Source organism: Stegostoma tigrinum, chromosome 4 (genome assembly GCF_030684315.1).
Source record: "Stegostoma tigrinum isolate sSteTig4 chromosome 4, sSteTig4.hap1, whole genome shotgun sequence".
NCBI lineage: Eukaryota > Metazoa > Chordata > Chondrichthyes > Orectolobiformes > Stegostomatidae > Stegostoma > Stegostoma tigrinum.
Genome location: NC_081357.1, coordinates 95,296,367 through 95,321,517, shown reverse-complemented (window position 1 = coordinate 95,321,517; position 25,151 = coordinate 95,296,367). Strand labels below are relative to the sequence as shown.

The following is a 25,151-nucleotide window of genomic DNA, read 5'->3' as shown; positions in this document are numbered from 1 at the left end:
CTGTCAGAGGGTCAGTGCTGAGGGAGTGCCGCACTGTCATAGGGTCAGTACTGAGGGAGTGCCGCACTGTCAGAGGGTCAGTCTTGAGGGAATGCCGTACTGTCAGAGGGTCAGTACTGAGGGAGTGCCGCACTGTCAGAGGGTCAGTACTGAGGGAATGCCGCACTGTCAGAGGGTCAATACTGAGGGAGCGCTACACTGTCAGAGGGTCAGTACTGAGGGAGTGCCGCACTGTCAGAGGGTCAGTACTGAGGGAGTGCTGAACTGTCGGAGGGTCAGCACTGAGGGAGTGCAGCATTGTCAGAGGGTCAGTACTGAGGGAGTGCCACACTATCAGCTGTTCCTCATTTCTATGACGTTACAACAGAAGATACATCTGCCCCCTCGGGAGAAAGATAACAGGACCCTTGTTTGGAGAGGAGCAGCTCACCTTGGTGTCCTGACCAGTATTTATTCTTCAATCAAATCTGCAAATCCTTCCAGTCAGGAAGCAGCCATTTGGCCCAACACATCCACACCAACCCTCCAAAGCAAATCGCACCAAGACCCATCCACCTACCCTGTCCACGAATCCCTGCATTTCCCATGGCTAATGCACCCAACCTGCACACTATGAGCCACTTACCATGACCAATCCACCTAACCTGCACATCTGACAGTGTGGGAGAAAACCAGAGCACCCAGCAGAAACCCAGAACGACACAGGGAGAATGTGCAAACATTACCTGGGTCCCTGGTGCAGTGAAACGGCAGTGCTATCCACTGAGCCGCCATGCCTTCTGCATTATCCAGCCATTACATCACTGCTGTTTTTAAGAGCTTGCTGTGTGTATATTGGGTTCCACATTTCCTACATTGATCATGCATTTTTTTTAAAAAGTACTTCATTAGCTTTGATAATGGGAACTGCAGATTCTGGAGAATCCAAGATAATGAAATATGAGGCTGGATGAACACAGCAGGCCCAGCAGCATCTCAGGAGCACAAAAGCAGACGTTTCGGGCCTAGACCCTTCATCAGAGAGGGGGATGGGGTGAGGGTTCTGGAATAAATAGGGAGAGAGGGGGAGGCAGACCAATGATGGAGAGAAAAGAAGATAGGTGGAGAGGAGAGTATAGGTGGGGAGGTAGGGAGGGGATAGGTCAATCCAGGGAAGACGGACAGGTCAAGGAGGTGGGATGAGGTTAGTAGGTAGGAGATGGAGGTGCGGCTTGGAGTGGGAGGAAGGGATGGGTGAGAGGAAGAACAGGTTAGGGAGGCAGAGACAGGTTGGACTGGTTTTGGGATGCAGTGGGTGGAGGGGAAGAGCTGGGCTGGTTGTGTGGTGCAGTGGGGGGAGGGGACGAACTGGGCTGGTTTTGGGATACGGTGGGGGAAGGGGAGATTTTGAAGCTGGTGATGTCCACATTGATACCATTGGGCTGCAGAGTTCCCAAGCGGAATATAAGTTGCTGTTCCTGCAACCTTCGGGTGGCATCATTGTGGCACTGCAGGAGGCCCATGATGGACATGTCATCTAAAGAATGGGAGGGGGAGTGGAAATGGTTTGCGACTGGGAGGTGCAGTTGTTCATTGCGAACCGAGCGGAGGTGTTGTGCAAAGCGGTCCCCAAGCCTCCGCTTGGTTTCCCCAATGTAGAGGAAGCCAAACCAGGTACAGTGGATGCAGTATACCACATTGGCAGATATGCAGGTGAACCTCTGCTTAATGTGGAAAGTCATCTTGGGGCCTGGGATAGGGGTGAGGGAGGAGGTGTGGGGGCAAGTGTAGCATTTCCTGCGGTTGCAGGGGAAGGTGCCGGGTGTGGTGGGGTTGGAGGGCAGTGTGGAGCGAACAAGGGAGTCACGCAGAGAGTGGTCTCTCCAGAAAGCCGACAGGGGTGGGGATGGAAAAATGTCTTGGGTGGTGGGGTCGGATTGTAGATGGCGGAAGTGTCGGAGGATGATGCGTTGTATCTGGAGGTTGGTGGGGTGGTGTGTGAGAACGAGGGGGATCCTCTTTGGGCAGTTGTGGCGGGCTGTGAGGGATGTGTTGCGGTAAATGCGGGAGACGCGGTCAAGGGCCTTCTCGATCACTGTGTGGAGAAAGGTGCGGTCCTTGAAGAACTCGGACATCTGGGATGTGCGGGAGTGGAATGCCTCATCGTGGGAGCAGATGCGGCGGAGGCGGAGGAATTGGGAATAGGGGATGGAATTTTTGCAGGAGGGTGGGTAGGAGGAGGTGTATTCTAGTTAGCTGTGGGAGTCGGTGGGCTTGAAATGGACATCAGTTACAAGCTGGTTGCCTGAGATGGAGACTGAGAGATCCAGCAAGGTGAGGGATGTGCTGGAGATGGCACAGGTGAACTGAAGGTTGGGGTGGAAGGTGTTGGTGAAGTGGATGAACTGTTCGAGCTCCTCTGGGGAGCAAGAGGCGGCGCCGATACAGTCATCAATGTAATGGAGGAAGAGGTGGGGTTTGGGGCCTGTGTAGGTGCGGAAGAGGGACTGTTCCACGTAACCTACAAAGAGGCAGGCATAGCTGGGGCCCATGCGGGTCTTTGTAGGTTACGTGGAACAGTCCCTCTTCCGCACCTACACAGGCCCCAAACCCCACCTCTTCCTCCTTTACATTGATGACTGTATCGGCGCCGCCTCTTGCTCCCCAGAGGAGCTCGAACAGTTCATCCACTTCACCAACACCTTCCACCCCAACCTTCAGTTCACCTGGGCCATCTCCAGCACATCCCTCACCTTCCTGGATCTCTCAGTCTCCATCTCAGGCAACCAGCTTGTAACTGATGTCCATTTCAAGCCCACCGACTCCCACAGCTACCTAGAATACACCTCCTCCCACCCACCCTCCTGCAAAAATTCCATCCCCTATTCCCAATTCCTCCGCCTCCGCCGCATCTGCTCCCACGATGAGGCATTCCACTCCCGCACATCCCAGATGTCCGAGTTCTTCAAGGACCGCAACTTTCCCCCCACAGTGGTCGAGAACGCCCTTGACCGCGTCTCCCGCATTTCCCGCAACACATCCCTCACAGCCCGCCACAACCGCCTAAAGAGGATCCCCCTCGTTCTCACACACCACCCCACCAACCTCCAGATACAACGCATCATCCTCCGACACTTCCGCCATCTACAATCCGATCCCACCACCCAAGACATTTTTCCATCCCCACCCCTGTCGGCTTTCTGGAGAGACCACTCTCTGCGTGACTCCCTTGTTCGCTCCACACTGCCCTCCAACCCCACCATACCCGGCACCATACCCTGCAACCGCAGGAAACGCTACACTTGCCCCCACACCTCCTCCCTCACCCCTATCCCAGTCCCCAAGATGACTTTCCACATTAAGCAGAGGTTTACCTGCATATCTGCCAATGTGGTATACTGCATCCACTGTACCTGGTTTGGCTTCCTGTACATTGGGGAAACCAAGCGGAGGCTTGGGGACCGCTTTGCAGAACACCTCCGCTCGATTCGCAATGAACAACTGCACCTCCCAGTCGCAAACCATTTCCACTCCCCTTCCCATTCTTTAGATGACATGTCCATCATGGGCCTCCTGCAGTGCCACAATGATGCCACCCGAAGGTTGCAGGAACAGCAACTTATATTCCGCTTGGGAACTCTGCAGCCCAATGGTATCAATGTGGACATCACCACCTTCAAAATCTCCCCTTCCCCCACCGCATCCCAAAACCAGTCCAGTTCGTCCCCTCCCCCCACTGCACCACACAACCAGCCCAGCTCTTCCCCTCCACCCACTGCATCCCAAAACCAGTCCAACCTGTCTCTGCCTCCCTAACCTGTTCTTCCTCTCACCCATCCCTTCCTCCCACTCCAAGCCGCACCTCCATCTCCTACCTACTAACCTCATCCCACCTCCTTGACCTGTTCGTCTTCCCTGGACTGACCTATCCCGTTCCTACCTCCCCACCTATACTCTCCTCTCCACCTATCTTCTTTTCTCTCCATCATCGGTCTGCCTCCCCCTCTCTCCCTATTTATCCCAGAACCCTCACCCCATCCCCCTCTCTGATAAAGGGTCTAGGCCCGAAACGTCAGCTTTTGTGCTCCTGAGATGCTGCTGGGCCTGCTGTGTTCATCCAGCCTCACATTTCATTAACTTTCATCAGCTGTGATACGCTTTAGGATACACTGGGGTGGGATCAATGCATGCTCTTCTGTCCTGTCTTGCTCAATTGAAAAGCCTGTTTAGGTGAACTCGATCCCATGAGGTGTGTGCTGGGCCAAGTCAGTGATTTGTTGCAGTTTGACAGCAGCCTGTGATATCGACCTATTTTCAGCAGCTCCCCTGCTGAGTGAGAGGCTCATTCATTCACATCTCGTTGGAGCTGCTGCAGTCATTCATTGTGCGAGAGCAGTGGGGCACCTGAGAATTAACAAACACCACAGCACACACTGTCAGGTTGTCAAAACGAGAAGCTTTGAGCTGAAAGGATAATGAGTGAAGGAGCTCCTTATGTCTTCTGGGTGCTTCAGAGGTAAGGAATTAGTCTTAACCTTGTTCAGCAGCAACTCTGTCTCCTCTCCCCATGTTCTTCAATCCTGTCAAAGGGGCAGACATAATGCAGAGAAACTGAACTGACCTATCTTAGCTGGATCTCAGTATTGACTGAGTCCAAGCTCCAGCCGTACCGAATTGAATTTAATTCTATCCACTCTCAGAGACCAGGAAACCTTCCTTTAATGAACATGCTCCTATGTCCAAAGGGGTACTCGAACGATTGACTGCTAAGCTAGGTGCTTTTTCCAATGGAGTTGAATGGCTCCCACCGTTTTGGGCACAACAGCCCACTACCAGCACAGCTGAATGACCCACTGAGGTTGGTGAATGGACAAAACATTAGGACAAACTGCACCACCTTTGTCGAATGGTGTCAGCGAGGTTTCAACATTTCATTCAGGCTGACTGTCCTCATGTAGTACCAAGGGAGTGCTGCACTGTCAGAGGTGCTGTGTTTTGGAGGAAACACTAAACTGCCGCCCTGTTTACTATCTCAGTGGACAGACACGATCCCGCAGCCGGCATTTTCTGGAAGAGCAGCAGAGCGCTTCCCAATGTCCTGGCCTATATTGAATTTTGAATGCAAAGAGGATTGGCTACTCATTGTCTTAATGCAGTTGCTGGGCTCTCACTGTGTCCGAATTGGCTGCTGGCTTTCCTCGACTGCAAAAGTGACTCCGTTTTAAACACCTTCATTGGCTGCAAGTTACTCCGTGAGGTGTAAGTCCCAAGTTATTTCAGAATGAAGAGACCTCACTGCCAAGACAGCAACACGGTCAATGTTGTTTTTGTACCAAGAACATTAACTGAGCACTAAAACTCAGCTCCAAACAGATTAACAACCCATTTCACAGCGATATAACAAAATAATTGACTCTTAACAAAATACCAAAGAACTATGCTGGAGACCAGAATCAAAATCAGAAATTGCTAGGAAAACTAGCAGGTCAGGCAGCATCTGTGGAGAAAAAACAGGGTTAATATTTCAGGTGCAGAGTCCCTTCTTCTTATTAATTAATTCTTATTAATGAATTCTTACACAATTCTTTGGGTATCTTAGCATTCCAGCTCTATCTCACACATGGCAGGGTCCTGTCAGATAAAAACAGACCAGAGTGTTTCCTCCACCATCTACAGCTACTATCTGATAATCACACCATTCTGTGACCAGTCACGGTGATCACTGTGTGTCAGTGTGTTCCTAATAGACTGGACAGGGGCTGAGGAAATCCCCAGCGATGAACAGCTTAGGATTCCAGAGATTCAAAGTCACTTATTCCTCCCAAACATGGACTACATCCCGTGCTTTACCAAACACATTCACATCACTTTGGGATCCACTTTCAGAAATCCACAGAACTTACACTTGAATGAATCAACATGAACTTCTGCCAGCATCTCCCTGGACAGCTTGTCCCACAGACTGGCCACTCACTTACTGGAACACTCCTAGACTGGTCATCTCCTGTAACTAGACAGCCTGCCTTACCACTGTCCAGGGAATCTCGTTATGCTGTAAATCACTGGAGTATGACTCCTCCTCCACCTGTTGGAGTCTGGTCCCAGATCATCTTAACCCCTGGAGCTCCATTTACAATATCTCTTTTCTAGTTACTGCCTGAATCAAGCAGGAATGAGGGAATGTCCTGTGGGATATTGCAGATGAAATGGGCGCATTTCCTAATCATTGCAAGCAATCTCTTAGTATAGAATGGATAGAGACATATTTGACTTTGTAACTATAAAAAATGCCCGTTACACAAACCCCTCAATAAAATGACGATTTCTCAGAAAAGCCCCACAGCTGCCACCTGTGAGCTTTGCAACATCTAAGTGATTCTGTCAATCCCTCATTCATGCCAATCATGCCCTCAGCCATTCCCAGAGATTGCCAATTGGCGAGGAGTCTTCAGGACTATTAAAGGAACGGCTCATGATTTTTAAGAAGCTTTCTTTGATTTACTTCATTGTTCATTTGAAGTATTAGGGACAGTTTTTGATTCATTCATGGGATGTAAGCATTTATTGCCTATGTCTGGGTATCGAGTCAGGTGTCAGCCACATTGCATTTAGGTCTGGAGTCACATATAGGCCAGGCTGGGTGAGGAAGGAAATCTCCCGTCCTTAAACAGCATCCGTGAACCAAATGGGATTTTACAACAATTACCATTAGGGTGGCTCTTTATTCCATATGTTTACATTTATTTCTTCCATGCGTGAGTTGAACCTCTACACGCAGAAGTTTACCCTGGGACTCTGGATTGCCAGTTTAGTTGCATTACCATCACAGCACCACCTTCTCACAGTTAAGATTAGTCCAATCAGGTGTTTAAGAACTTGTCCACTTTCCGAATGGTTAAACACTTCCAGGGTAGCTGGTTTGGGTAACCAGTGCCGAGAGAATGTGGAGATGGGGAATGTGGAGGCAGAAAGATCAAACCTTCAGGAATACATCCAAATAGCAACCCTCGAGGCCCATTCCCTGCCTGACCCCATCCTGTTGCTGGATTGAAATAATTCCTCATGTAATGGGCAGTGGGAAACCTGGATTGGGAAGCGAATGCACTGCTCCTACTAGAATTCCAATATACAAGACTGGTCAGACCAGTTTGCCTCATTCCCGAGTTTTACTGCTTTTTCCTTCTGGCAGTCACATGCAGAGCCGCTAGAAATTCATTCGGGGAAGCTGCAGCATGTTGCATCCAGGGTAGGATTGATTGGGAATCAGAAGGGCCAGGACAACATCTGTGTCTAACCTCCTCTAGCCCTGCAGCCCTCAGTGATATCCCCCCCCCCCCACCTCCTCTGAGTCTGGCTTGTTGAACATCCTCAGTGTTCACCCTTCAGCTGTCAAGTCCCTAAGCTCAGGAATTTTCTTCCTAGACCTGTCTGTGCTCCTCTCCTGCTTTGAGATGGCCCTTAAAAAAACTAATCTCTTGCATCAAGTATTAGGACACCTCTTTATAGTGCTCAAATTCGGTTTTTGTCTGATAACAATTCTATATTGTGCTTGGGAGCATTTTTGCTCTGTTAAAGTTGCTATACAAATGAAGTTAGTTGTTGCCTTCCTTTCAATATCTCTTTTGAAATTATAAACTCATTATCATTCCTTTTCATTACCATTTGACTATTACAGATCTCCTATGATACTCCTCAACTTAAAGCAGAGAGAGAGCATGAACCCAGATATTGGGTCAAATTGCCTTCCATACTGTTAGCCATGATCTCATTAAATGGGGCAGCTGTTGTGATGGGCTGATTGGCCTGCTTCTGTTTCTCCTATGTCTTCTTGTCTCATGCTGTTGTCTGTCTGCCATATCCATGTCTGTCAGTAAGAATGTTGTGGGTTCATGTCTGGTTTCTAGGCAGACACATCCACAGCAGTGCTCAGCTGCTAGCTGTTGATGGAGACAGTACATTGGAACCCACGAGTGAATGTAAAAAAAAACTCATAACAGAATTTGCAAAGCACAAGGACGTTCTCCTGGTGTTCTGGGCTGATACTTATCTCTCAATCAACATTATTAAAATAGATGATCTCATCCTTATCACACTGTGGGATCTTACTTTGCACAACTTGCACGAATCAGCTGGATGTCATAATTTTGAAGAGGCCGAAGGGAGTTCTCCTGATATCCCACCAATATTTGTCCTTTAACCAATAAGTGAGGGATGTTCCCATGTATCTGCAGCCCATGGCAGGGGGTCCATATCTAAGAAATCTTGAGTTGCCACAGTGCATGTTGTTGATGATGGAGGGGGTAGGTGTTTCAGGTGCTGGATATATTGAATGTTTGTGGATGCAGTTTCCGGCCAATGCTAATCCCCAGGGTGTTGGTAGTGGGGGATTCAGTGGTGTTGATGCCATTGAATGTCAAGGGACAGTGGTTGAACTGTTTTGGTGGAGATGGTCATTGTCTGGTACATGAGTGGTACAGGTGATGTTGCCATTTATCAGCCCAAGCCTGAATGCTGTCCAGGCCTTGCTGCACTTGGACATTCACCACTTCAGTATTATTTAACCCTTTAAGCCCTGGTATCAATCTGGATTAACCCTATAAACTCTGTTCTGCTCCAGTTGTCTTCTTGTCTATTCCAATCATGCTCTGACTACTGTCCCATAATACCAAGGAGAGATACATAGTGCTCTAGACTGTGGAATGTTCTAGAATAGACACAGTTCATTCGGCCCATCAAGTCTCTCCCAGCCATCGTGCCGATCAGGTTGTTGCAGATTGTGCTGTATGAGGGCATGCCCTTTAACATCAGCAACTTCTCATTTCCCAAATCACTTTCCAGAGGGTTACAAACACACTGATGATGATGATTGCACTTCATTCAGTGCAGTTTCTGCCTCTGGATAAAGCTCTCCAGAACTATACTTCTAATGAATTTTTACTTTGCAATTTGCAATTACATTTTAATATTTACATCACATCGGAGCCCAGAAACATTGAGGACATGTGGAGGCTGTTCCAGCCCATTTCCTACATCAGTACAAGTGACTATTCGTCACCAATACTGTATTTGGCTGCACAGTGCTTTGGAAATCCCAAGGGTCCTCAAAGGCATTATATAAGGGCAAGTGCTTTGATGGTCTGAGATATGGTTCAGTCACTCTGCAGTGAGCTGTCAACCCCAATGATATTCGAAACAGAAATTGCTGGAAATACTCAACAGGTCTTGCAGCATCTGTGGAGAGAAATCACAGTTAACATTTCGGGTCAGGTGACTTTTCTTCAAAACTCCAATAATATTTCCTCATTTAATAAACAAGATGGTATAAAGAAGGGGATAACAGGGTGTAGAGCTGGATGAACACATCAGGCCAAGCAGCGTCGGAGGAGCAGGAAAGCTGATGTTTTGGGTCTAGACCCTTCTTCAGAAATTTATCAGACACCCTCCAGCATCTGCAGTATGAAGAAGGCACTGGTGAATGAGGACACTGTGGGCAGAATGACTCCTGGCATCCTTCACTTTGTCTGAGAGAGAGAGAGGGCAGTGTGTTGTATATTATCTACTTTAGATCTTCGCAGAAATGACACTAATTTCTATGTATGCAACAGCTTTATTCACAATGCTTTAAAATACCTCCTCCTTGCTTCAAGTCGAGCGTTCAACTCTTTCTCCAGTTTGTTGATTTTTCTTTGAGTTTATATCTACACAGGAAACAGACAAGCATTATCCAATATAGAGCAGTTGAACCATTAAACATGTAGAGAGCAAGCTTTGGTCTGGGCTGATTCCCAATCTTTAACCCGATTATGTGTTAATTCAAGAATTTTACACAAAACTGTTCAGAAAGCGCAGACCAACACGTGTTGGCACAGATGTACAGGCATGTGCACACACTCACAAAGACACAAATGTACAAACACACACCTATTTATGGAACGCTTTGCCTGCAACGGTAGTAGATTCGCCAACTTTAAGTACATTTAAGTCGTCATTGGATAAGCATATGGACGTACATGGAATAGTGTAGGTTAGATGGGCTTCAGATCGGTATGACAGGTCGGCACAACATCGAGGGCCGAAGGGCCTGTACTGTGCTGTAATGCTCTATGTTCTATGTTCTATTTGAATGGACTCTGTGAACACGTACATGTGTAAATATTTACGTACATAGAGATATTCCTGGTGCGCATGTTGTAATGTCATTTTTACTTCTGCCTTCCTTACATCATTAGCTGACGGTGAATAAACCTTTCCTCATTGTTTAAATCATTCTTCCAGAAAATCCTGTCACACCTGTTGACCTGTGCATCAGCCAATGTTCAGTAGGGCGTGGCTGTTTTTCTCGATAGAGAAGCTGCTTGTAGAGTCGTACAGCACAGAAGCAGACACTTCGGTCCAAACAGTATGCACCGAAAAAAATCCCAAACTAAACCACTCCCACCTGCTTGTGTTTGGCCCATATCCCTCCAAACATTTTCTGTTCGTGTACTTATCCAAATGACTTTTCAACGTTCTACCTCTACCCGCATCCAGCGCTTTATCTGGAAGTTTATTCCACATGTGAACCACTCTGTGTGGAAACAAAGTTACCCCTCATGTCTTTTTCAGTATTCCTCCTCTGACCTTAAAAGTATGCCCCGTAGTTTTGATCCCCCCCCGCCCCCACCACCGCAGCGCGCTAGAGAAAAGACCTTTGTCATTCGCCCTCGATTCCCTGGCACTCATCCTCTGATGTCATTCAACATTGGCACTCCTCCATCAATTCACCCACCCGATTACACTCCATCGCCCCTGAAGTGAGTGGATCACTCTGGAGTCACATCCTTTCTCCACTTTTTGTGTCAGGAATACACAACAGGCTGTCTGTGCACAGCAAGATCCCACACACAGCGAGTGAACAAAAATGCAGATTTTGTTCAAGGCACCAAGGAATGGGCAGAGGTTATGGAAACACAAATGAAAGTGTCCTGCTCACCCTGCCCTGGGTGTTTACCCTTTGCTATCTTTTGAGGAGGGAGAGGGCAAGGAGATTATAGGTGCCCATTTCCCCCTCACCCATTCCAGGCCTTCTCCAGAGATCATATTCTGCCCTTCCTCAACATTCTCGCCACACAATCACTTTCAACCCTCTGTGTAAGACAAGTACAATCCAAACATATCATAAATCAAACAGATCATGGATTCTCTGGAATCAGAGCTTGGAACCCACCTTTCCTTTATCTCACTCACAATTATCCCCTTCCAATCCCAATGCCTCCTTCTCCACAAATCCCCTTCCCGCAGCCTTCATCCTCCTCCTTTACCCCTCTGTCTCCCCTGAGATTGATCAAGACATTTTACTCATACAGGCTCCCATTTAGTTTCATCGTCGTGTATTTTTAAAGCTGTACGTGATTACTAGGTAAAGAACTGGCCATTTTCTACTTTGCTGCTGAGACCTTTCAAGTTTAGAGCCAATAGTTGAGTCTCTCCATGTTTCTGACCTTCAGTCAGATTTGGCACTCTGTAACTGGCCGCCTATCAAGCACAAACTTGTACATATATTGTTCCTTGGCCGACCTTGTGATGACCCAGTGCTCTTCAAAGCCAATGAATTATTTATAAGGTTGTAGTCTGTCCAACGGGTCAGCATAGTCTTTGAAGCCAGAAATAGTAACATACAATACACTGAGATAATGGGAACTGCAGATGCTGGAGAATTCCAAGATAATAAAATGTGAGGCTGGATGAACACAGCAGGCCAAGCAGCATCTCAGGAGCACAAAAGCTGACGTTTCGGGCCTAGACCCTTCATCAGAGAGGGGGATGGGGAGAGGGAACTGGAATAAATAGGGAGAGAGGGGGAGGCGGACCGAAGATGGAGAGTAAAGAAGATAGGTGGAGAGAGTATAGGTGGGGCGGTAGGGAGGGGATAGGTCAGTCCAGGGAAGACGGACAGGTCAAGGAGGTGGGATGAGGTTAGTAGGTAGCTGGGGGTGCGGCTTGGGGTGGGAGGAAGGGATGGGTGAGAGGAAGAGCCGGTTAGGGAGGCAGAGACAGGTTGGACTGGTTTTGGGATGCAGTGGGTGGGGGGGAAGAGCTGGGCTGGTTGTGTGGTGCAGTGGGGGGAGGGGACGAACTAGGCTGGTTTAGGGATGCAGTAGGGGAAGGGGAGATTTTGAAACTGGTGAAGTCCACATTGATACCATGTGGCTGCAGGGTTCCCAGGCGGAATATGAGTTGCTGTTCCTGCAACCTTCGGGTGGCATCATTGTGGCAGTGCAGGAGGCCCATGATGGACATGTCATCTAGAGAATGGGAGGGGGAGTGGAAATGGTTTGCAACTGGGAGGTGCAGTTGTCTGTTGCGAACTGAGCGGAGGTGTTGTGCAAAGCGGTCCCCAAGCCTCCGCTTGGTTTCCCCAATGTAGAGGAAGCCGCACCGGGTACAGTGGATGCAGTATACGACATTGGCAGATGTGCAGGTGAACCTCTGCTTAATGTGGAATGTCATCCTGGGGCCTGGGATAGGGGTGAGGGAGGAGGTGTGGGGACAAGTGTAGCATTTCCTGCAGTTGCAGGGGAAGGTGCCAGGTGTGGTGGGGTTGGAGGGCAGTGTGGAGCGAACAAGGGAGTCAGGGAGAGAGTGGTCTCTCCGGAAAGCAGACAGTGGAGGGGATGGAAAAATGTCTTGGGTGGTAGGCGGAAGTGTCGGAGGATGATGCGTTGTATCCGGCACCACCCAAGACATTTTTCCATCCCCTCCCTCTACATTGGGGAAACCAAGCGGAGGCTTGGGGACCGCTTTGCACAACACCTCCGCTCAGTTCGCAACAGACAACTGCACCTCCCAGTTGCAAACCATTTCCACTCCCCCTCCCATTCTCTAGATGACATGTCCATCATGGGCCTCCTGCACTGCCACAATGATGCCACCCGAAGGTTGCAGGAACAGCAACTCATATTCCGCCTGGGAACCCTGCAGCCACATGGTATCAATGTGGACTTCACCAGTTTCAAAATCTCCCCTTCCCCTACTGCATCCCTAAACCAGCCTAGTTCGTCCCCTCCCCCCACTGCACCACACAACCAGCCCAGCTCTTCCCCCCCACCCACTGCATCCCAAAACCAGTCCAACCTGTCTCTGCCTCCCTAACCGGCTCTTCCTCTCACCCATCCCTTCCTCCCACCCCAAGCCGCACCCCCAGCTACCTACTAACCTCATCCAACCTCCTTGACCTGTCCGTCTTCCCTGGACTGACCTATCCCCTCCCTACCTCCCCACCTATACTCTCTCCACCTATCTTCTTTACTCTCCATCTTCGGTCCGCCTCCCCCTCTCTCCCTATTTATTCCAGTTCCCTCTCCCCATCCCCCTCTCTGATGAAGGGTCTAGGCCCGAAACGTCAGCTTTTGTGCTCCTGAGATGCTGCTTGGCCTGCTGTGTTCATCCAGCCTCACATTTTATTAACATACAATACACTGCTGGCATTACCTACTCAGACTGTTAGTCACACAAGTTCAGGAAGTGAATTTATATAGCATCTTTCATTACCTCAGGATACCCGAAAGTACTTTACAGCCAATGAAGTCCTCTATGTGATGTGGAGTCACTGTGGTAAAGTTGGAAACATAGCAGCCAATTTACATGCAGCAAACTCACACAAACTGCACTGAGAGAAACTGTTTCTGTGGTGAGGGCTGAGGGATAAAGGTGGCCTACACAAGTTGTCGAGGAAATTGGCTGCATGCTGAAGTTGCTCAATGTGATCTCCTCTGTCCACAAAACATGATGGGTTTCAGAGCACTGGAATCCTTCGAGATTCATGAGATTCCCAGTGAGCTAGAGAGGACAGACAGCTATTCAGTCTTGCTCACCCGAAGTCCAGAACAAAGATGGACCAAGCCCTCAGAGTATTGTGATACACTGATGCGGGCAGTGGCAAACGGGCAGATTCTCTCAACCGTAAAGATTTTGGTGTCATCATCAGCCTCGGGAAGGTGAATGTCTGGGATGCTGCTATATCACTGTCTATCAGCATTGACAATGTGACATTGGATGTTATCTATGATAGCTTCACATATCTAGGTTCTGCAATCACTAGCGATCTGTCAATTGATGCTGAAATCAACACATTTCACAAAAGCAGCAGTTGTTCAAGTTGACTGAGAGTGTGGAACAGCAGCAAGTTGACTCAGAACACCAAGTTTGAGTCCACCAAGCCTGTGCACTCAATGTATTCCTTAACAGTAGTGAAGCCTAGATAAGGTATGCTAAATAAGAGGAAAGGCTGAACAGACTCCACCTGTGTTGTCTCAGACTTATCTGTTTGGCAAACTCTTAGCGTTGCAAAGTCTCTAACTCCAATCATTAATTCCATCAGCATACACTCATTACAAAGCAAGCAACCAAGTACTGGCTCAGTGACGTCCTTCAGCTGGATAAGATGTCGTATTGTAAGATGTCACACCCAAAGAATCCTTGTTCAGTGAGCTGTTTATAGGTCATAATCCTGGCATCCATACTTCTGTTACAGCCACATCTGTAATTGAGAAATGACAACTGGGGACATGGGCACTGAAAGCCAGAAGGCATATGTTGCTGACAGTGAGCTCAAAATGTTGACTGTTTGGAAGGGTATGAGTAAAGGCAAACAGAAAGAAAAATACTCAGCTGGCCAAGAAGAGGTCTAGAGAAAAGAGAGACCAACAAATTGTACATTTTTCACCCCACTGTCTTCCTTGCAGTGGAGGTTACCATGTCTGAGTTGGGATGGAGGTGGGGGCAGTGTCTCCTCAGCCGCGATAGGTGATGCCTAACATAGTTGATCACCGTGGCACAAACGGGTTTATTACAAGATGGACTGCTGCCAGTGAAACATTGGCCAGGACACCTAGTAGGGAGAATAGACTGGTTTCCAGCTACCTCAGAGGGCATATGAGCCCACTGTCACAGACAGTACCTCAGACAACACATTACTCCCCAAGGATGGAACAGAACAATCAGCCTGGAGTCCACATCAGTCAGTCCGTTTAGTAACTCCAGCTCAATCTTCACATCACAATAAGCATTGCAGCAGGTTTGCTAATAGAGTCATACAGCATGGAAATAGACCATGTTCCTGAACTAAATTAGTCCCACTTGCCTATGTTTGGCCCTTATCCCTCTAAACCTTTCCTATCCATGTACCTATCCAAATCTCATTTAAATGTTGTAACTGTACCTGCCTGTACCACTTCCCCTGGCAGTTCATGCCACATACAAACCATCCTCAATGTGTAGAAGTTTTCCCTTAGGTCCCTTTTAAATCTTTCTCCCCTCTCCTTAAAAATATGCCCCCTAGTTTAGAACCCCCCTACCCTGGGGAAAAGATCTTTGCTATTCACCTTATCTATCCCCTTCTTGACTTTATAACCCTCAATCTGTAGCAATTAAACTTGGGATAAAGAGGAGGCCGGAATTCTACGAGCACAAAGATTTCGGAAGTCTGTGGAACCAGAACGGGTTATAGATAAGTGAGGATTACAGATAGAGAGAGATGGGCTGTGAAGGGAACTGAAAACACGGGTGATGGGAGTTGTTGCTGGACCTTGGTATGAACGAGTAGTGGATATTCCTCTGTTCTGGTAGTACACTCATTAAGATGACATTATTGGCTCAAAACTGTAATTGTCCTAAATGTAAATACTGATAAGATGGAGGGCTCATTTTATTCTGATGGAGTTTTCTTGGACGAAGATGTACGCAGCTGGAGTGGTGTAGGCACAGTTCTGTGTCGATCAGAGACCGTGTGTGTTGGCATACTGTTGGAGTGGGATTGATGCCTTAATAGAGCTAAGGTCACTAGAATCAACTTAGACAATTATCCCACTCCCTGCTGCCATTTCCTGCACTCGTTGGCCACACTTCTCTGCCCTCTGGGTGAAAGGTCACGGGGTCCAAGTCACCTTTCAGAAACCCGAGCGTAGTTTGGCTGGAGTGCCATACTGTCAGCGATGCCATCTCCCAGGTGAAGAGTTGAACCGAGATTTGCTCTTCTTCCTTTCCCAGTAGTTCAAAGGAGACCAGAGGAGTTGATTACAAGGTGATCTGGCCAACACTTCCCCAAACAGGTTGGTGTTTGCGGGATGTTGCTGTGCACACATCCACTTTTGTGTGACAGGAAAAGACAGTGCTTAATTGGCTATGGTCTTACAGAGGTACAGCATAGAATGATGGTCGAGGGGTCACAGAAAGGTGTGAGCAAGTGCGGCTACACCTGAAAGGGGCCATTTTCGAGGGGTCTGTCTGGATGGTCCCATGTCTGCAGCATATAGAAAGAGCTCAGCTTGCACAAACATGGCCATCTGAGAACAGCACAGTTGTCCTGGTTATCATGGTGGCCGTCACCATTTATTGCTGACACATTCAAAATCAAAACACCCATCCTCCAACAATCAAATGTTGGAACCACTTCATCCTCCTTTCCCAGGCTGCAGTGCTTGCTCTGAGGGTTTTCCCGGGTGTAAATGGCATTGCCAGGAAACCCCTCTGGGGTTTTTTTTGCCTCTTTTCTTGAGTTGCCAATGACTGTATGGGTGAGGACCCTGGTGCACCATGTGCCTCAGAACCCCAGGTACCCATCAAGGTGGTGGAGGGAAGGGGGAAGGCCTGATGCCGGCCTTTGGAAAACCTGACCAACACCTTGGGATTAAGTAGTGGGAGAAAGGGAGATGGTGTAGCCATAGGCAGTAGTTGACTGTTGAACTAAGGGAGCAGTAGATGCTCTCTGGTGGATTCAGTTGCCCTCTTGACTGGATGGTCATCTGCAGTTATGAAATATTCTTGTTGCAGGTTACGGTCACACGGTCCCACTGTCTGATGGTGGCAAGGCTTTCTGCATCATCTATTCGCTGATGGGGATTCCCTTTACACTGCTGTTCCTCACTTCCATTGTCCAGCGGCTCATGGTCCATGTCAGCAGGCGGCCTGTCCAGTACATCCACACTCGCTGGGGCTACGCGGAGCAGACCGTGGCTCTGGTCCACGCCATCCTCCTAGGGCTGATCGTCACCTCCTGCTTCTTCTTCATACCAGCGGCCATCTTCTCCACACTGGAAAAGGACTGGAACTTTCTGGAGTCCGTTTACTTTTGCTTCATCTCCCTCAGCACCATTGGCCTGGGAGACTATGTTCCTGGTGAGGTGCAGCATCAGCAGTTCCGTGATCTGTACAAGCTCGGAATAACTGGTCAGTATGTATGGCAGGTGGTCTCAGCCAGATCCTGCCACAATTTAAAGAGCTAGTATTTTCTCTGGGATCAATAATTAACACCGACCCGTCACCAACCCCAAAAATGCTGAGTTCACTCCCCGCTACCATTGGCACCAGAGCGTGCGTAGTTCAAGTGTCAGTATTGAGGGAGTGCCGCACTGTCAGAGGGTCGGTACTGAGGAAGTGCCGCACTGTCAGAGTGTCAGTACTGAGGGAGTGCTGCACTGTTGGAGGGTCAGTACTGAGGGAGTGCCACACTGTCAGAGGGTCAGTACTGAGGGAGTGCTGCACTGTCGGAGGGTCAGTACTGAGGGAGTGCCACACTGTCGGAGGGTCAGTACTGAGGGAGTGCCACACTGTCAGAGGGTCAGTACTGAGGGAGTGCCACAGTGCCAGAGGGTCAGTACTGAGGGAGTGCCACACTGTCAGAGGGTCAGTACTGAGGGAATGCCGCACTGTCAGAGGGTCGGTACTGAGGGAGTGCCGCACTGTCAGAGGATCAGTACTGAGGGAGTGCCGCACTGCCAGAGGGTCGTACTGAGGGAGCACCGCACTGTCAGAGCGTCAGTACTGAGGCAGTGCTGCACTGTCAGAGGGTCAGTACTGAGGGAATGCCGCACTGTCAGAGGGTCAGTACCGAGGGAGTGCCACACTGCCAGAGGGTCAGTACTGAGGGAGTGCCGCACTGTCAGAGGGTCAGTACTGAGGGAGCACCGCACTGCCAGAGGGTCGGTACTGAGGGAGTGCTGCACTGTCAGAGGGTCAGTACTGAGGGAGTGCCTCACTGCCAGAGGGTCGGTACTGAGGGAGTGCTGTACTGTCAGAGGGTCAGTACGGAGGGAGTGCCGCACTGTCAGAGGGTCAGTACTGAGGGAGTGCCGCACTGTCAGAGGGTCAGTACTGAGGGAGTGCTGTACTGTCAGAGGGTCAGTACTGAGGGAGTGCCGCACTGTCAGAGGGTCAGTACTGAGGGAGTGCCGCACTGTCAGAGGGTCAGTACTGAGGGAGTGCTGCACTGCCAGAGGGTCAGTACTGAGGGAGTGCCGCACTGTCAGAGGGTCAGTACTGAGGGAGTGCCGCACTGCCAGAGGGTCAGTACTGAGGGAGTGCTGCACTGTCAGAGGGTCAGTACTGAGGGAGTGCCGCACTGCCAGAGGGTCAGTACTGAGGGAGTGCTGCACTGCCAGAGGGTCAGTACTGAGGGAGTGCCGCACTGTCAGAGGGTCAGTACTGAGGGAGTGCTGCACTGTCAGAGGGTCAGTACTGAGGGAGTGCCGTACTGTCAGAGGGTCAGTACTGAGGGAGTGCCGCACTGTCAGAGTGTCAGTACTGAGGGAGCGCCGCACTGTCAGAGGGTCAGTACTGAGGGAGCGCTACACTGTCAGAGGGTCAGTACTGAGGGAGTGCCGCACTGTCAGAGGGTCAGTACTGAGGGAGTGCTGCACTGTCAGAGGGTCAGTACTGAGGGAGTGCCGCACTGTCAGAGGGTCAGTACTGAGGGAGTGCCGCACTGTCAGAGGGTCAGTACTGAGGGAGTGCTGCACTGTCAGAGGGTCAGTACCCAGGCAATGCTCTACTTTCGCGAGTATTGTCTTTCTGATATGGCATTCAGCCAAAGCATTGTTGCCCTTTGCAGTGTAAATAAAATATCCATTCAAAGCAAGTTGATTATGAATAAAATTAGAAAGTGACAGCACTTAAGGGACACACTTGGCCCATCCTGTCCCTTTCACATTGTGGAAAATCAATCTGATTCACCCAAGCCCTGTTGTTTCTGGGCATCCTGTGCACATCCTTCTTTCAATCTAATTGGCGTAGCAAAAAAGGTAAAATTGATAGCAGAGATCAGGCAGCCAGAGCTGTCAACAAGCTGGGGTTCAGGAGCTTCAGGTCTCTATGTTTAGGCTGTCACACAAACCTTATCTCCGTTTGCCAATTCTCATTAGATTGCTGAAACCCCCGAGCCCCTGTCTGATTGACAGCTCTGGCTGTTTGATCTTGATCAATTTGCGCAATGTTTGTTTGCACAGCGCCTTGTGTTCTCAGCTACTAAGACTTCAAAGAGTCCGAATGATGGGCATGCTCGTTTTCATAGAAGGGATTTTTTTTATCGTGGAGAAGTTATGAATTAATCACTTTTTTAAAGTTTATTTTAAATACTCCAAATACCCCTGTAAGCTTATTGCTTCTACATAGTGTATAGTGGGTGAATGAGACAAATTGATATGCCTTGACATGGAGGAGAAAGGATCATAAGGCTGATGTGGCTTGTGGAATTAGCCTAAGGCTCCTGTGTTGTGTGAAAATTGGCTGTAACCAGTTAGGGCTGAGTGGCCTATTTCTGTGCTGTCCATCTATGTGATGCCAGTCTAACAGCATGATCCAACAAATGGCTGTCTCCTGGGTGGATTTGAACTTGTCGTAGATGTGCTCATCCGGGCAAGTGGGGAGCATTGTGTTACACTCCTGACTCATGGCTTTGGGTAGATGCTGGAAGAGCACTGAGCCTCCAGATGTAAGAGGCAGCCCCCCCACCCCCCGCAGAATATCCAGTCTGAGACCCAGAGTCATGACAGTGATTAACGAGCATTTCAGGGAAAAGAACACTTTCATTGCAAGTCGTGTTTCAATCATCCGTACTTAGTTGTATCTAAAAATAACTAACATGCCTGTCTCTCTCACTTGCTCTTTCTCTAGCGTACCTCATGTTTGGCCTTACTGCTGTGCTTGTTGCCCTGGAAACCTTCTGTGAGCTGCAGAAGCTGAAAGAATTTAAAAGGATCTTCTACTTGAAGAAAGAGAAGCTCGAGGATGAACGAAACATTCTGGAGCATGACCATCTCTCGTTTCCCTCGGTGACGGACTCTGTGCCCATTACCAAGGAACAGCAGAAACTCAATGAGCCTTTCTCCTCAGGCCCATTGGCCAACTACCAGTTTACAGAGAATCCTGTCAACCGGTAACCCTCAGCTATCACCCACCCCCCCATTCCAAAACACCATTGGTTAACACTTCCATCATGTCATAACGCAAACCCACATGTGATTAGTATAGGTTCTAAAGCAATCCTACCAGCCTTCAAAAGAGAAAGGAAGCACAGATTGGGGGTAAGAAAAAGAAAGTGGGGTAAAGAAAGTGTGTTTTTGGGTCACCTTGAAGTAGAAAGCCTGTTTTCACACAAGCGATGATGTCGTTGCTGAGAATTTCCACATCGACATCCCTCAGGCGAAGTAGTTATCCAGACGAATGCGATTAACCCCGGGACATTCTGTCCCTGTTCAAAGGAGATGGAATTATTAATGATTTGGCAAAATATTTATTTTAATTGTAATGTTCGTTGGGAGGGAGGAGAAAATGAGCTGACAGTGTTCAAAGAGCAGCCTTTTTCACACTGTGAGGTGGGGCCCCGTATTCAGAATAATCTACAACTGTTTCTATGGGACCTGTACCTCATTAGAAAACAAGAATGGGCCTGTTATCCCCTCTGACCTGATCTGTTAAATAGATTTGGCTCATCTGTTGTACCCTGCTCATTTCAATATCCCTTCATGTCCTTATCTCAATAAAAAAAACTCTCACTTGCAGACTTGAAAGCTCCAATCAGCCTCTAGCATCCACACCCTCTTTGGGAAGAGATTCCCCTTCTCCCTTGAATGATGAGGTTCTTACTGACATGATTGCAGGACTGGCCTAGCTGTAACTTTAAGGTTAGGTCCCACTGTCCTTCATTCCCCCAGAGGAAGAAATATCATCTTTCTGCCTATGCCAGCAAATCCTTCCAATATTAAAAAAAACTAGTTTCTAAATCTTTCAGAGTGATGCAAATGTGATACTTTATCTTTGCAACCTGACCTGGAAATTTATCCGTTTTACTGCTGATGTCATTCTGGTGAATTTGAGTTGCACACCATCCACGATCAGTCCATGCTTCCTGAGTGCAACATGCAAGTCTGAACACCGTACACCCAGCAGAGTCCACCCAGGGCTCTCACTGCAACTACACAACACAGTTTCCATCCTTCTCTAATGACATCCTGCTTGAGCTCATAGCGAACAGCCCATTTGTCTTTATGATTGAGTTTTGTGAACTGCTCATCGCGTGAGCCACTGAAGGAAGCCAGACCCAGACCAGTTCCCATCAGTCCTTTTAACTGCCATGCCCTGGACAAAAAAGCGCTGGATATTGACCCCTGAATACTCAACCTTTTGCTTTTCAAATTAATTTTCACAAAGTTAAAGGCTGTTTGACAGAGGAAATGATGTAGGTACACAGGATAAACAAACTATTTAACAGGACTCCTCAAAACAGCTGTCAGACATTTTCATTTATCATTTCGGTGTTACAGAATAATGTCTTTGTTTGTGTCTTATTTTGAAATTCTACCTCGCGTGAAGAAGCAATAACGAAACACATACCGAAGGGAATTGGGTGAGCCCATTTTTCTCAATATTTTTGGAGTAGTTCTTCAGAGGGAGCTCCATTTCAAGTGTTGTTCAAATTGAAAGGAGCCAGGCTTTGGGTGTCTAACATATCTGCCTGATCCAAGCCCCTATTCCCATGGCAAACACAGGGCTACAATAAATTGGGCCCCGGTTGCCATTTGAGCTGGGAGTCAGTGGAAAGCCGCATTATGCTCTCTCTGTGCAGTTTCACAGGTATGGAACTGGTGTTGGATTATTCCTGGGGCATGGCCCAAGTGGAGCAGGTATAATTGTAGCTGCCATATCCAATCACTGTGCAGTTGCCAAGGCTGGCTTTACCCAGGGCCCTGGCTGCTGTCTCCCATCCACCAATACTGACCCTGTGTAAAAGGGCATTAGCAGGTTGAGGCATGAGGGGTTCGGTGCCATCTGAGACTGAATGAAGGTCATAACAGCTGTTCAATTCAAGGACTGTAGGTCAAACCAAGATGGCAGAGCACTGGGTTTTGAGATAGAGGTCTTTTCATTGATAACAAACACCGAGAATGCTGGAGAAACTCAACAGTTCTGGAAGCACGTCTGGAGAGTGAAGCAGTTAATGTTTCAAGTGTGGTATGACTTTTCTTCAGAACTGAAAGGTGAAGGAAAATAGCTTTTTTATACTTTTGACACAGGTAGAACAGGGGCAAAAGGGTAAATGATATAGACACGAAGAGTAGCTGACTCTCACATGACCTTTTTAACAGTAGGGAAAGGAAACAAAGTGTGTAAATTGGTGTGAAAGGGACCAAGTTGGTCCTTCTTACTAAGAGCAAAGTAAACAAAACACAAACGTGATATGGCTGTGAGGAAGGAGTGTAAGGTAGAGAAGAATGTTTTCGGTCAGTTCTCCATTTTTCTCATAATTAGTTCCTTAAGTTATTGAGTTCAATATTGAGACCTCAAGGCTGTTCCAATGAAATACAATAAACACTCAAGTAGCAACACCTCATTTTCTGCTTGGGCCATCTACCTAATGAGTTTCACAAGCATTCTCTGAGTTTGTTTCAGATATCCAGCATCCACAGTATTTTCCCTTTATTTGAATCTTTTTGTTGGTGCCATTACAAAAGCTTTACCTCAGCTCAAGATGTGCATGATAAGCATCTAAAAATTCCTTTAAAAACCAACTCCACTTGAACAATATTCCACTTGTTTGAAAATTCACAAGCCCATGTTATTTATTAGTTAATTCATTTTCTTGCAATGAAAAAAAAAGCTGCTGGAAGTTCTCCACAGCTCAGGCATTATCTGTGGAGACAATGAATGTTTTAGCTGAATAGCCTTCAGAAACGTTTTCTGTTCTTATTTGGGATTTCCAGCATCCACAGTATTTTGTTCTGGTAATTTTGCTTGTGTTAAGTTTTGTAGGCAAGAAATTCCTAGGAAGGGAAGGAGTTTAGAGTGTAGAGAGAGTTTGTAGGGAAGGAGTTTAGAGTGTAGAGATGGCTTGTAGGGAAGGACTTTAGAGTGTAGAGAGAGTTTGTAGGGAAGGAGTTTAGAGTGTAGAGATGGCTTGTAGGGAAGGACTTTAGAGTGTAGAGATGGCTTGTAGGGAAGGACTTTAGAGTGTAGAGAGAGTTTGTAGGGAAGGAGTTTAGAGTGTAGAGAAAGTTTGTAGGGAGGGGGTTTAGAGTGTAGAGAAAGTTTGTAGGGAGGGAGTTTAGAGTGTAGAGAGAGTTTGTAGGGAAGGAGTTTGGAGTGTAGAGATGGTTTGCAGGGAGGGGGTTTAGAGTGTAGAGAGAGTTTGTAGGGAAGGAGTTTGGAGTGTAGAGAGAGTTTGTAGGGAAGGAGTTTGGAGTGTAGAGATGGTTTGCAGGGAGGGGGTTTAGAGTGTAGAGAGAGTTTGTAGGGAAGGAGTTTGGAGTGTAGAGAGAATTTGTAGAGAGTTTGTAGGGAAGGAATTCAGAGTGTAGAGAGAGTTTGTAGGGAAGGAGTTTAGAGTGTAGAGAGAGTTTGTCAGACATGACGAGTTGAGGGAATTCCTCTCTGGGAGCAGTGATGTAAACACCAAGCAAGTAAGAAAGTTAAAGGTTAGACAGACACAACCAGTTAGTCAGAGCATAAGCTTTCTTCAGGCTCAGGAAGAAAATATAGGGAAGGGATAATGAGGTGTCTCTATGTTGAAGTCAGACAAAATGAAGTCAAACACTGATGTGGGTCAGTATTGCATGTAGTTTATTTTTGTATTATTATGTAACATTGTGTGTACCAATGGTGACCCAGCATCTACATTGCTCTGTTTGTTAACTTGTGAAATAAAACAGCTTAACAATTCACATCTGTCGTCTTCAGAACAGTCTCTTTCCAAAGCTTTGGAGAGGATCTTGTGTACAGGGTGAAAGGCACAGATATAATCTTAATCACAAGTGGCAATGATTGCCATAACCCAGGCTTCCTCAATGATGAAAGTAGACCTTTGACAGTATGAGTGTAAATGTTGGAAGCTGCAAGCTGAACAATCCTCTGCTGACCAATGTCATTAACCCATGCTAAGGAGCAGAGAGAGAAAGATTTGCATTTATATACCTCCTCATAATCTCAGCACTGTCCAAGGGGCTTTACTGATAGTTCACTACTTTTTCTTTCTTCAGTCATGATGTGGGTGTCGCTCTCTGGGCCAGCATTTATTGCCTATCCCTTGTTGCCCTAGAAAAGGTCGTGGTGAGCTGCCTTCTTGAACCGCTGCAGTCCGTGTACTGTATTTAGACCCACACTGCCCTAAGGGAGAGAATTCCCTGATTTTGAACCAGCGACAGTGAAGGAATGGCGATATATTTCAAAGTCAACATGATGAGTAGCTTGGAGAGGAACTTGCAGGAGGTGGTGTTCCCAAATATCTGCTGCCCTTGTCCTTCTTGATGAATGTAGTTGTGAGTCTGAAAGGTGCTGTATTTATGTTATAATCCCCCCTCCACTCCCAGTGTGAGTACAGAATGGGTTTTAAACTGTTATAGTCCCCTTTCCATGATGGTCTGAGTATAGAATTGGCTTTAACTATTATAACGCCATCTTCCTTCCCAGAGGGTGTTTTCACCTCGATTATTATTTGATTTCAGACTATGAGGTACAGCCAAGTTGGATTTTGTTCTCACTATCATCTGCATTATATTTCCAAAAGTTTCTATGTAAGTGTCCTTCTAACAAGATCAGCTAATCAGAATTCACCATCAAGATCAAGGGCTGGCTTGAATTTCTTGTTATCCTGGTGTTAACCAGGACTTTTGGAGAAATTATTAGGGAGGAGGTAACATGGAGGTAAAGTGACTAGATTTCTAATTCCAGAAAACCAGGCTATTATTTTGAGGAGAGAGAGATAATGGGAACTGCAGATGCTGGAGAATTCCAAGATAATAAAATGTGAGGCTGGATGAACACAGCAGGCCAAGCAGCATCTCAGGAGCACAAAAGCTGACGTTTCGGGCCTAGACCCTTCATCAGAGAGGGGGATGGGGAGAGGGAACTGGAATAAATAGGGAGAG

The 25,151-nt window shown here is 47.7% G+C and overlaps 1 protein-coding gene across 1 annotated transcript in view; it reads left to right on the top strand.

Annotated features, from left to right (window-relative positions):
- Positions 1–23,901, top strand: part of LOC125452951 (potassium channel subfamily K member 1-like) — a 33,323-nt gene extending 9,422 nt beyond the window's left edge. Inside the window, exons 2-3 of the mRNA XM_048531956.2 lie at positions 16,789–17,184; positions 19,906–23,901. Of these exons, the coding sequence (XP_048387913.2) occupies positions 16,789–17,184; positions 19,906–20,171 (662 nt within the window). The 3' untranslated portion in view covers positions 20,172–23,901. The remainder of the gene's footprint in view (positions 1–16,788; positions 17,185–19,905) is intronic.
- Positions 23,902–25,151: the final 1,250 nt, after the last annotated feature.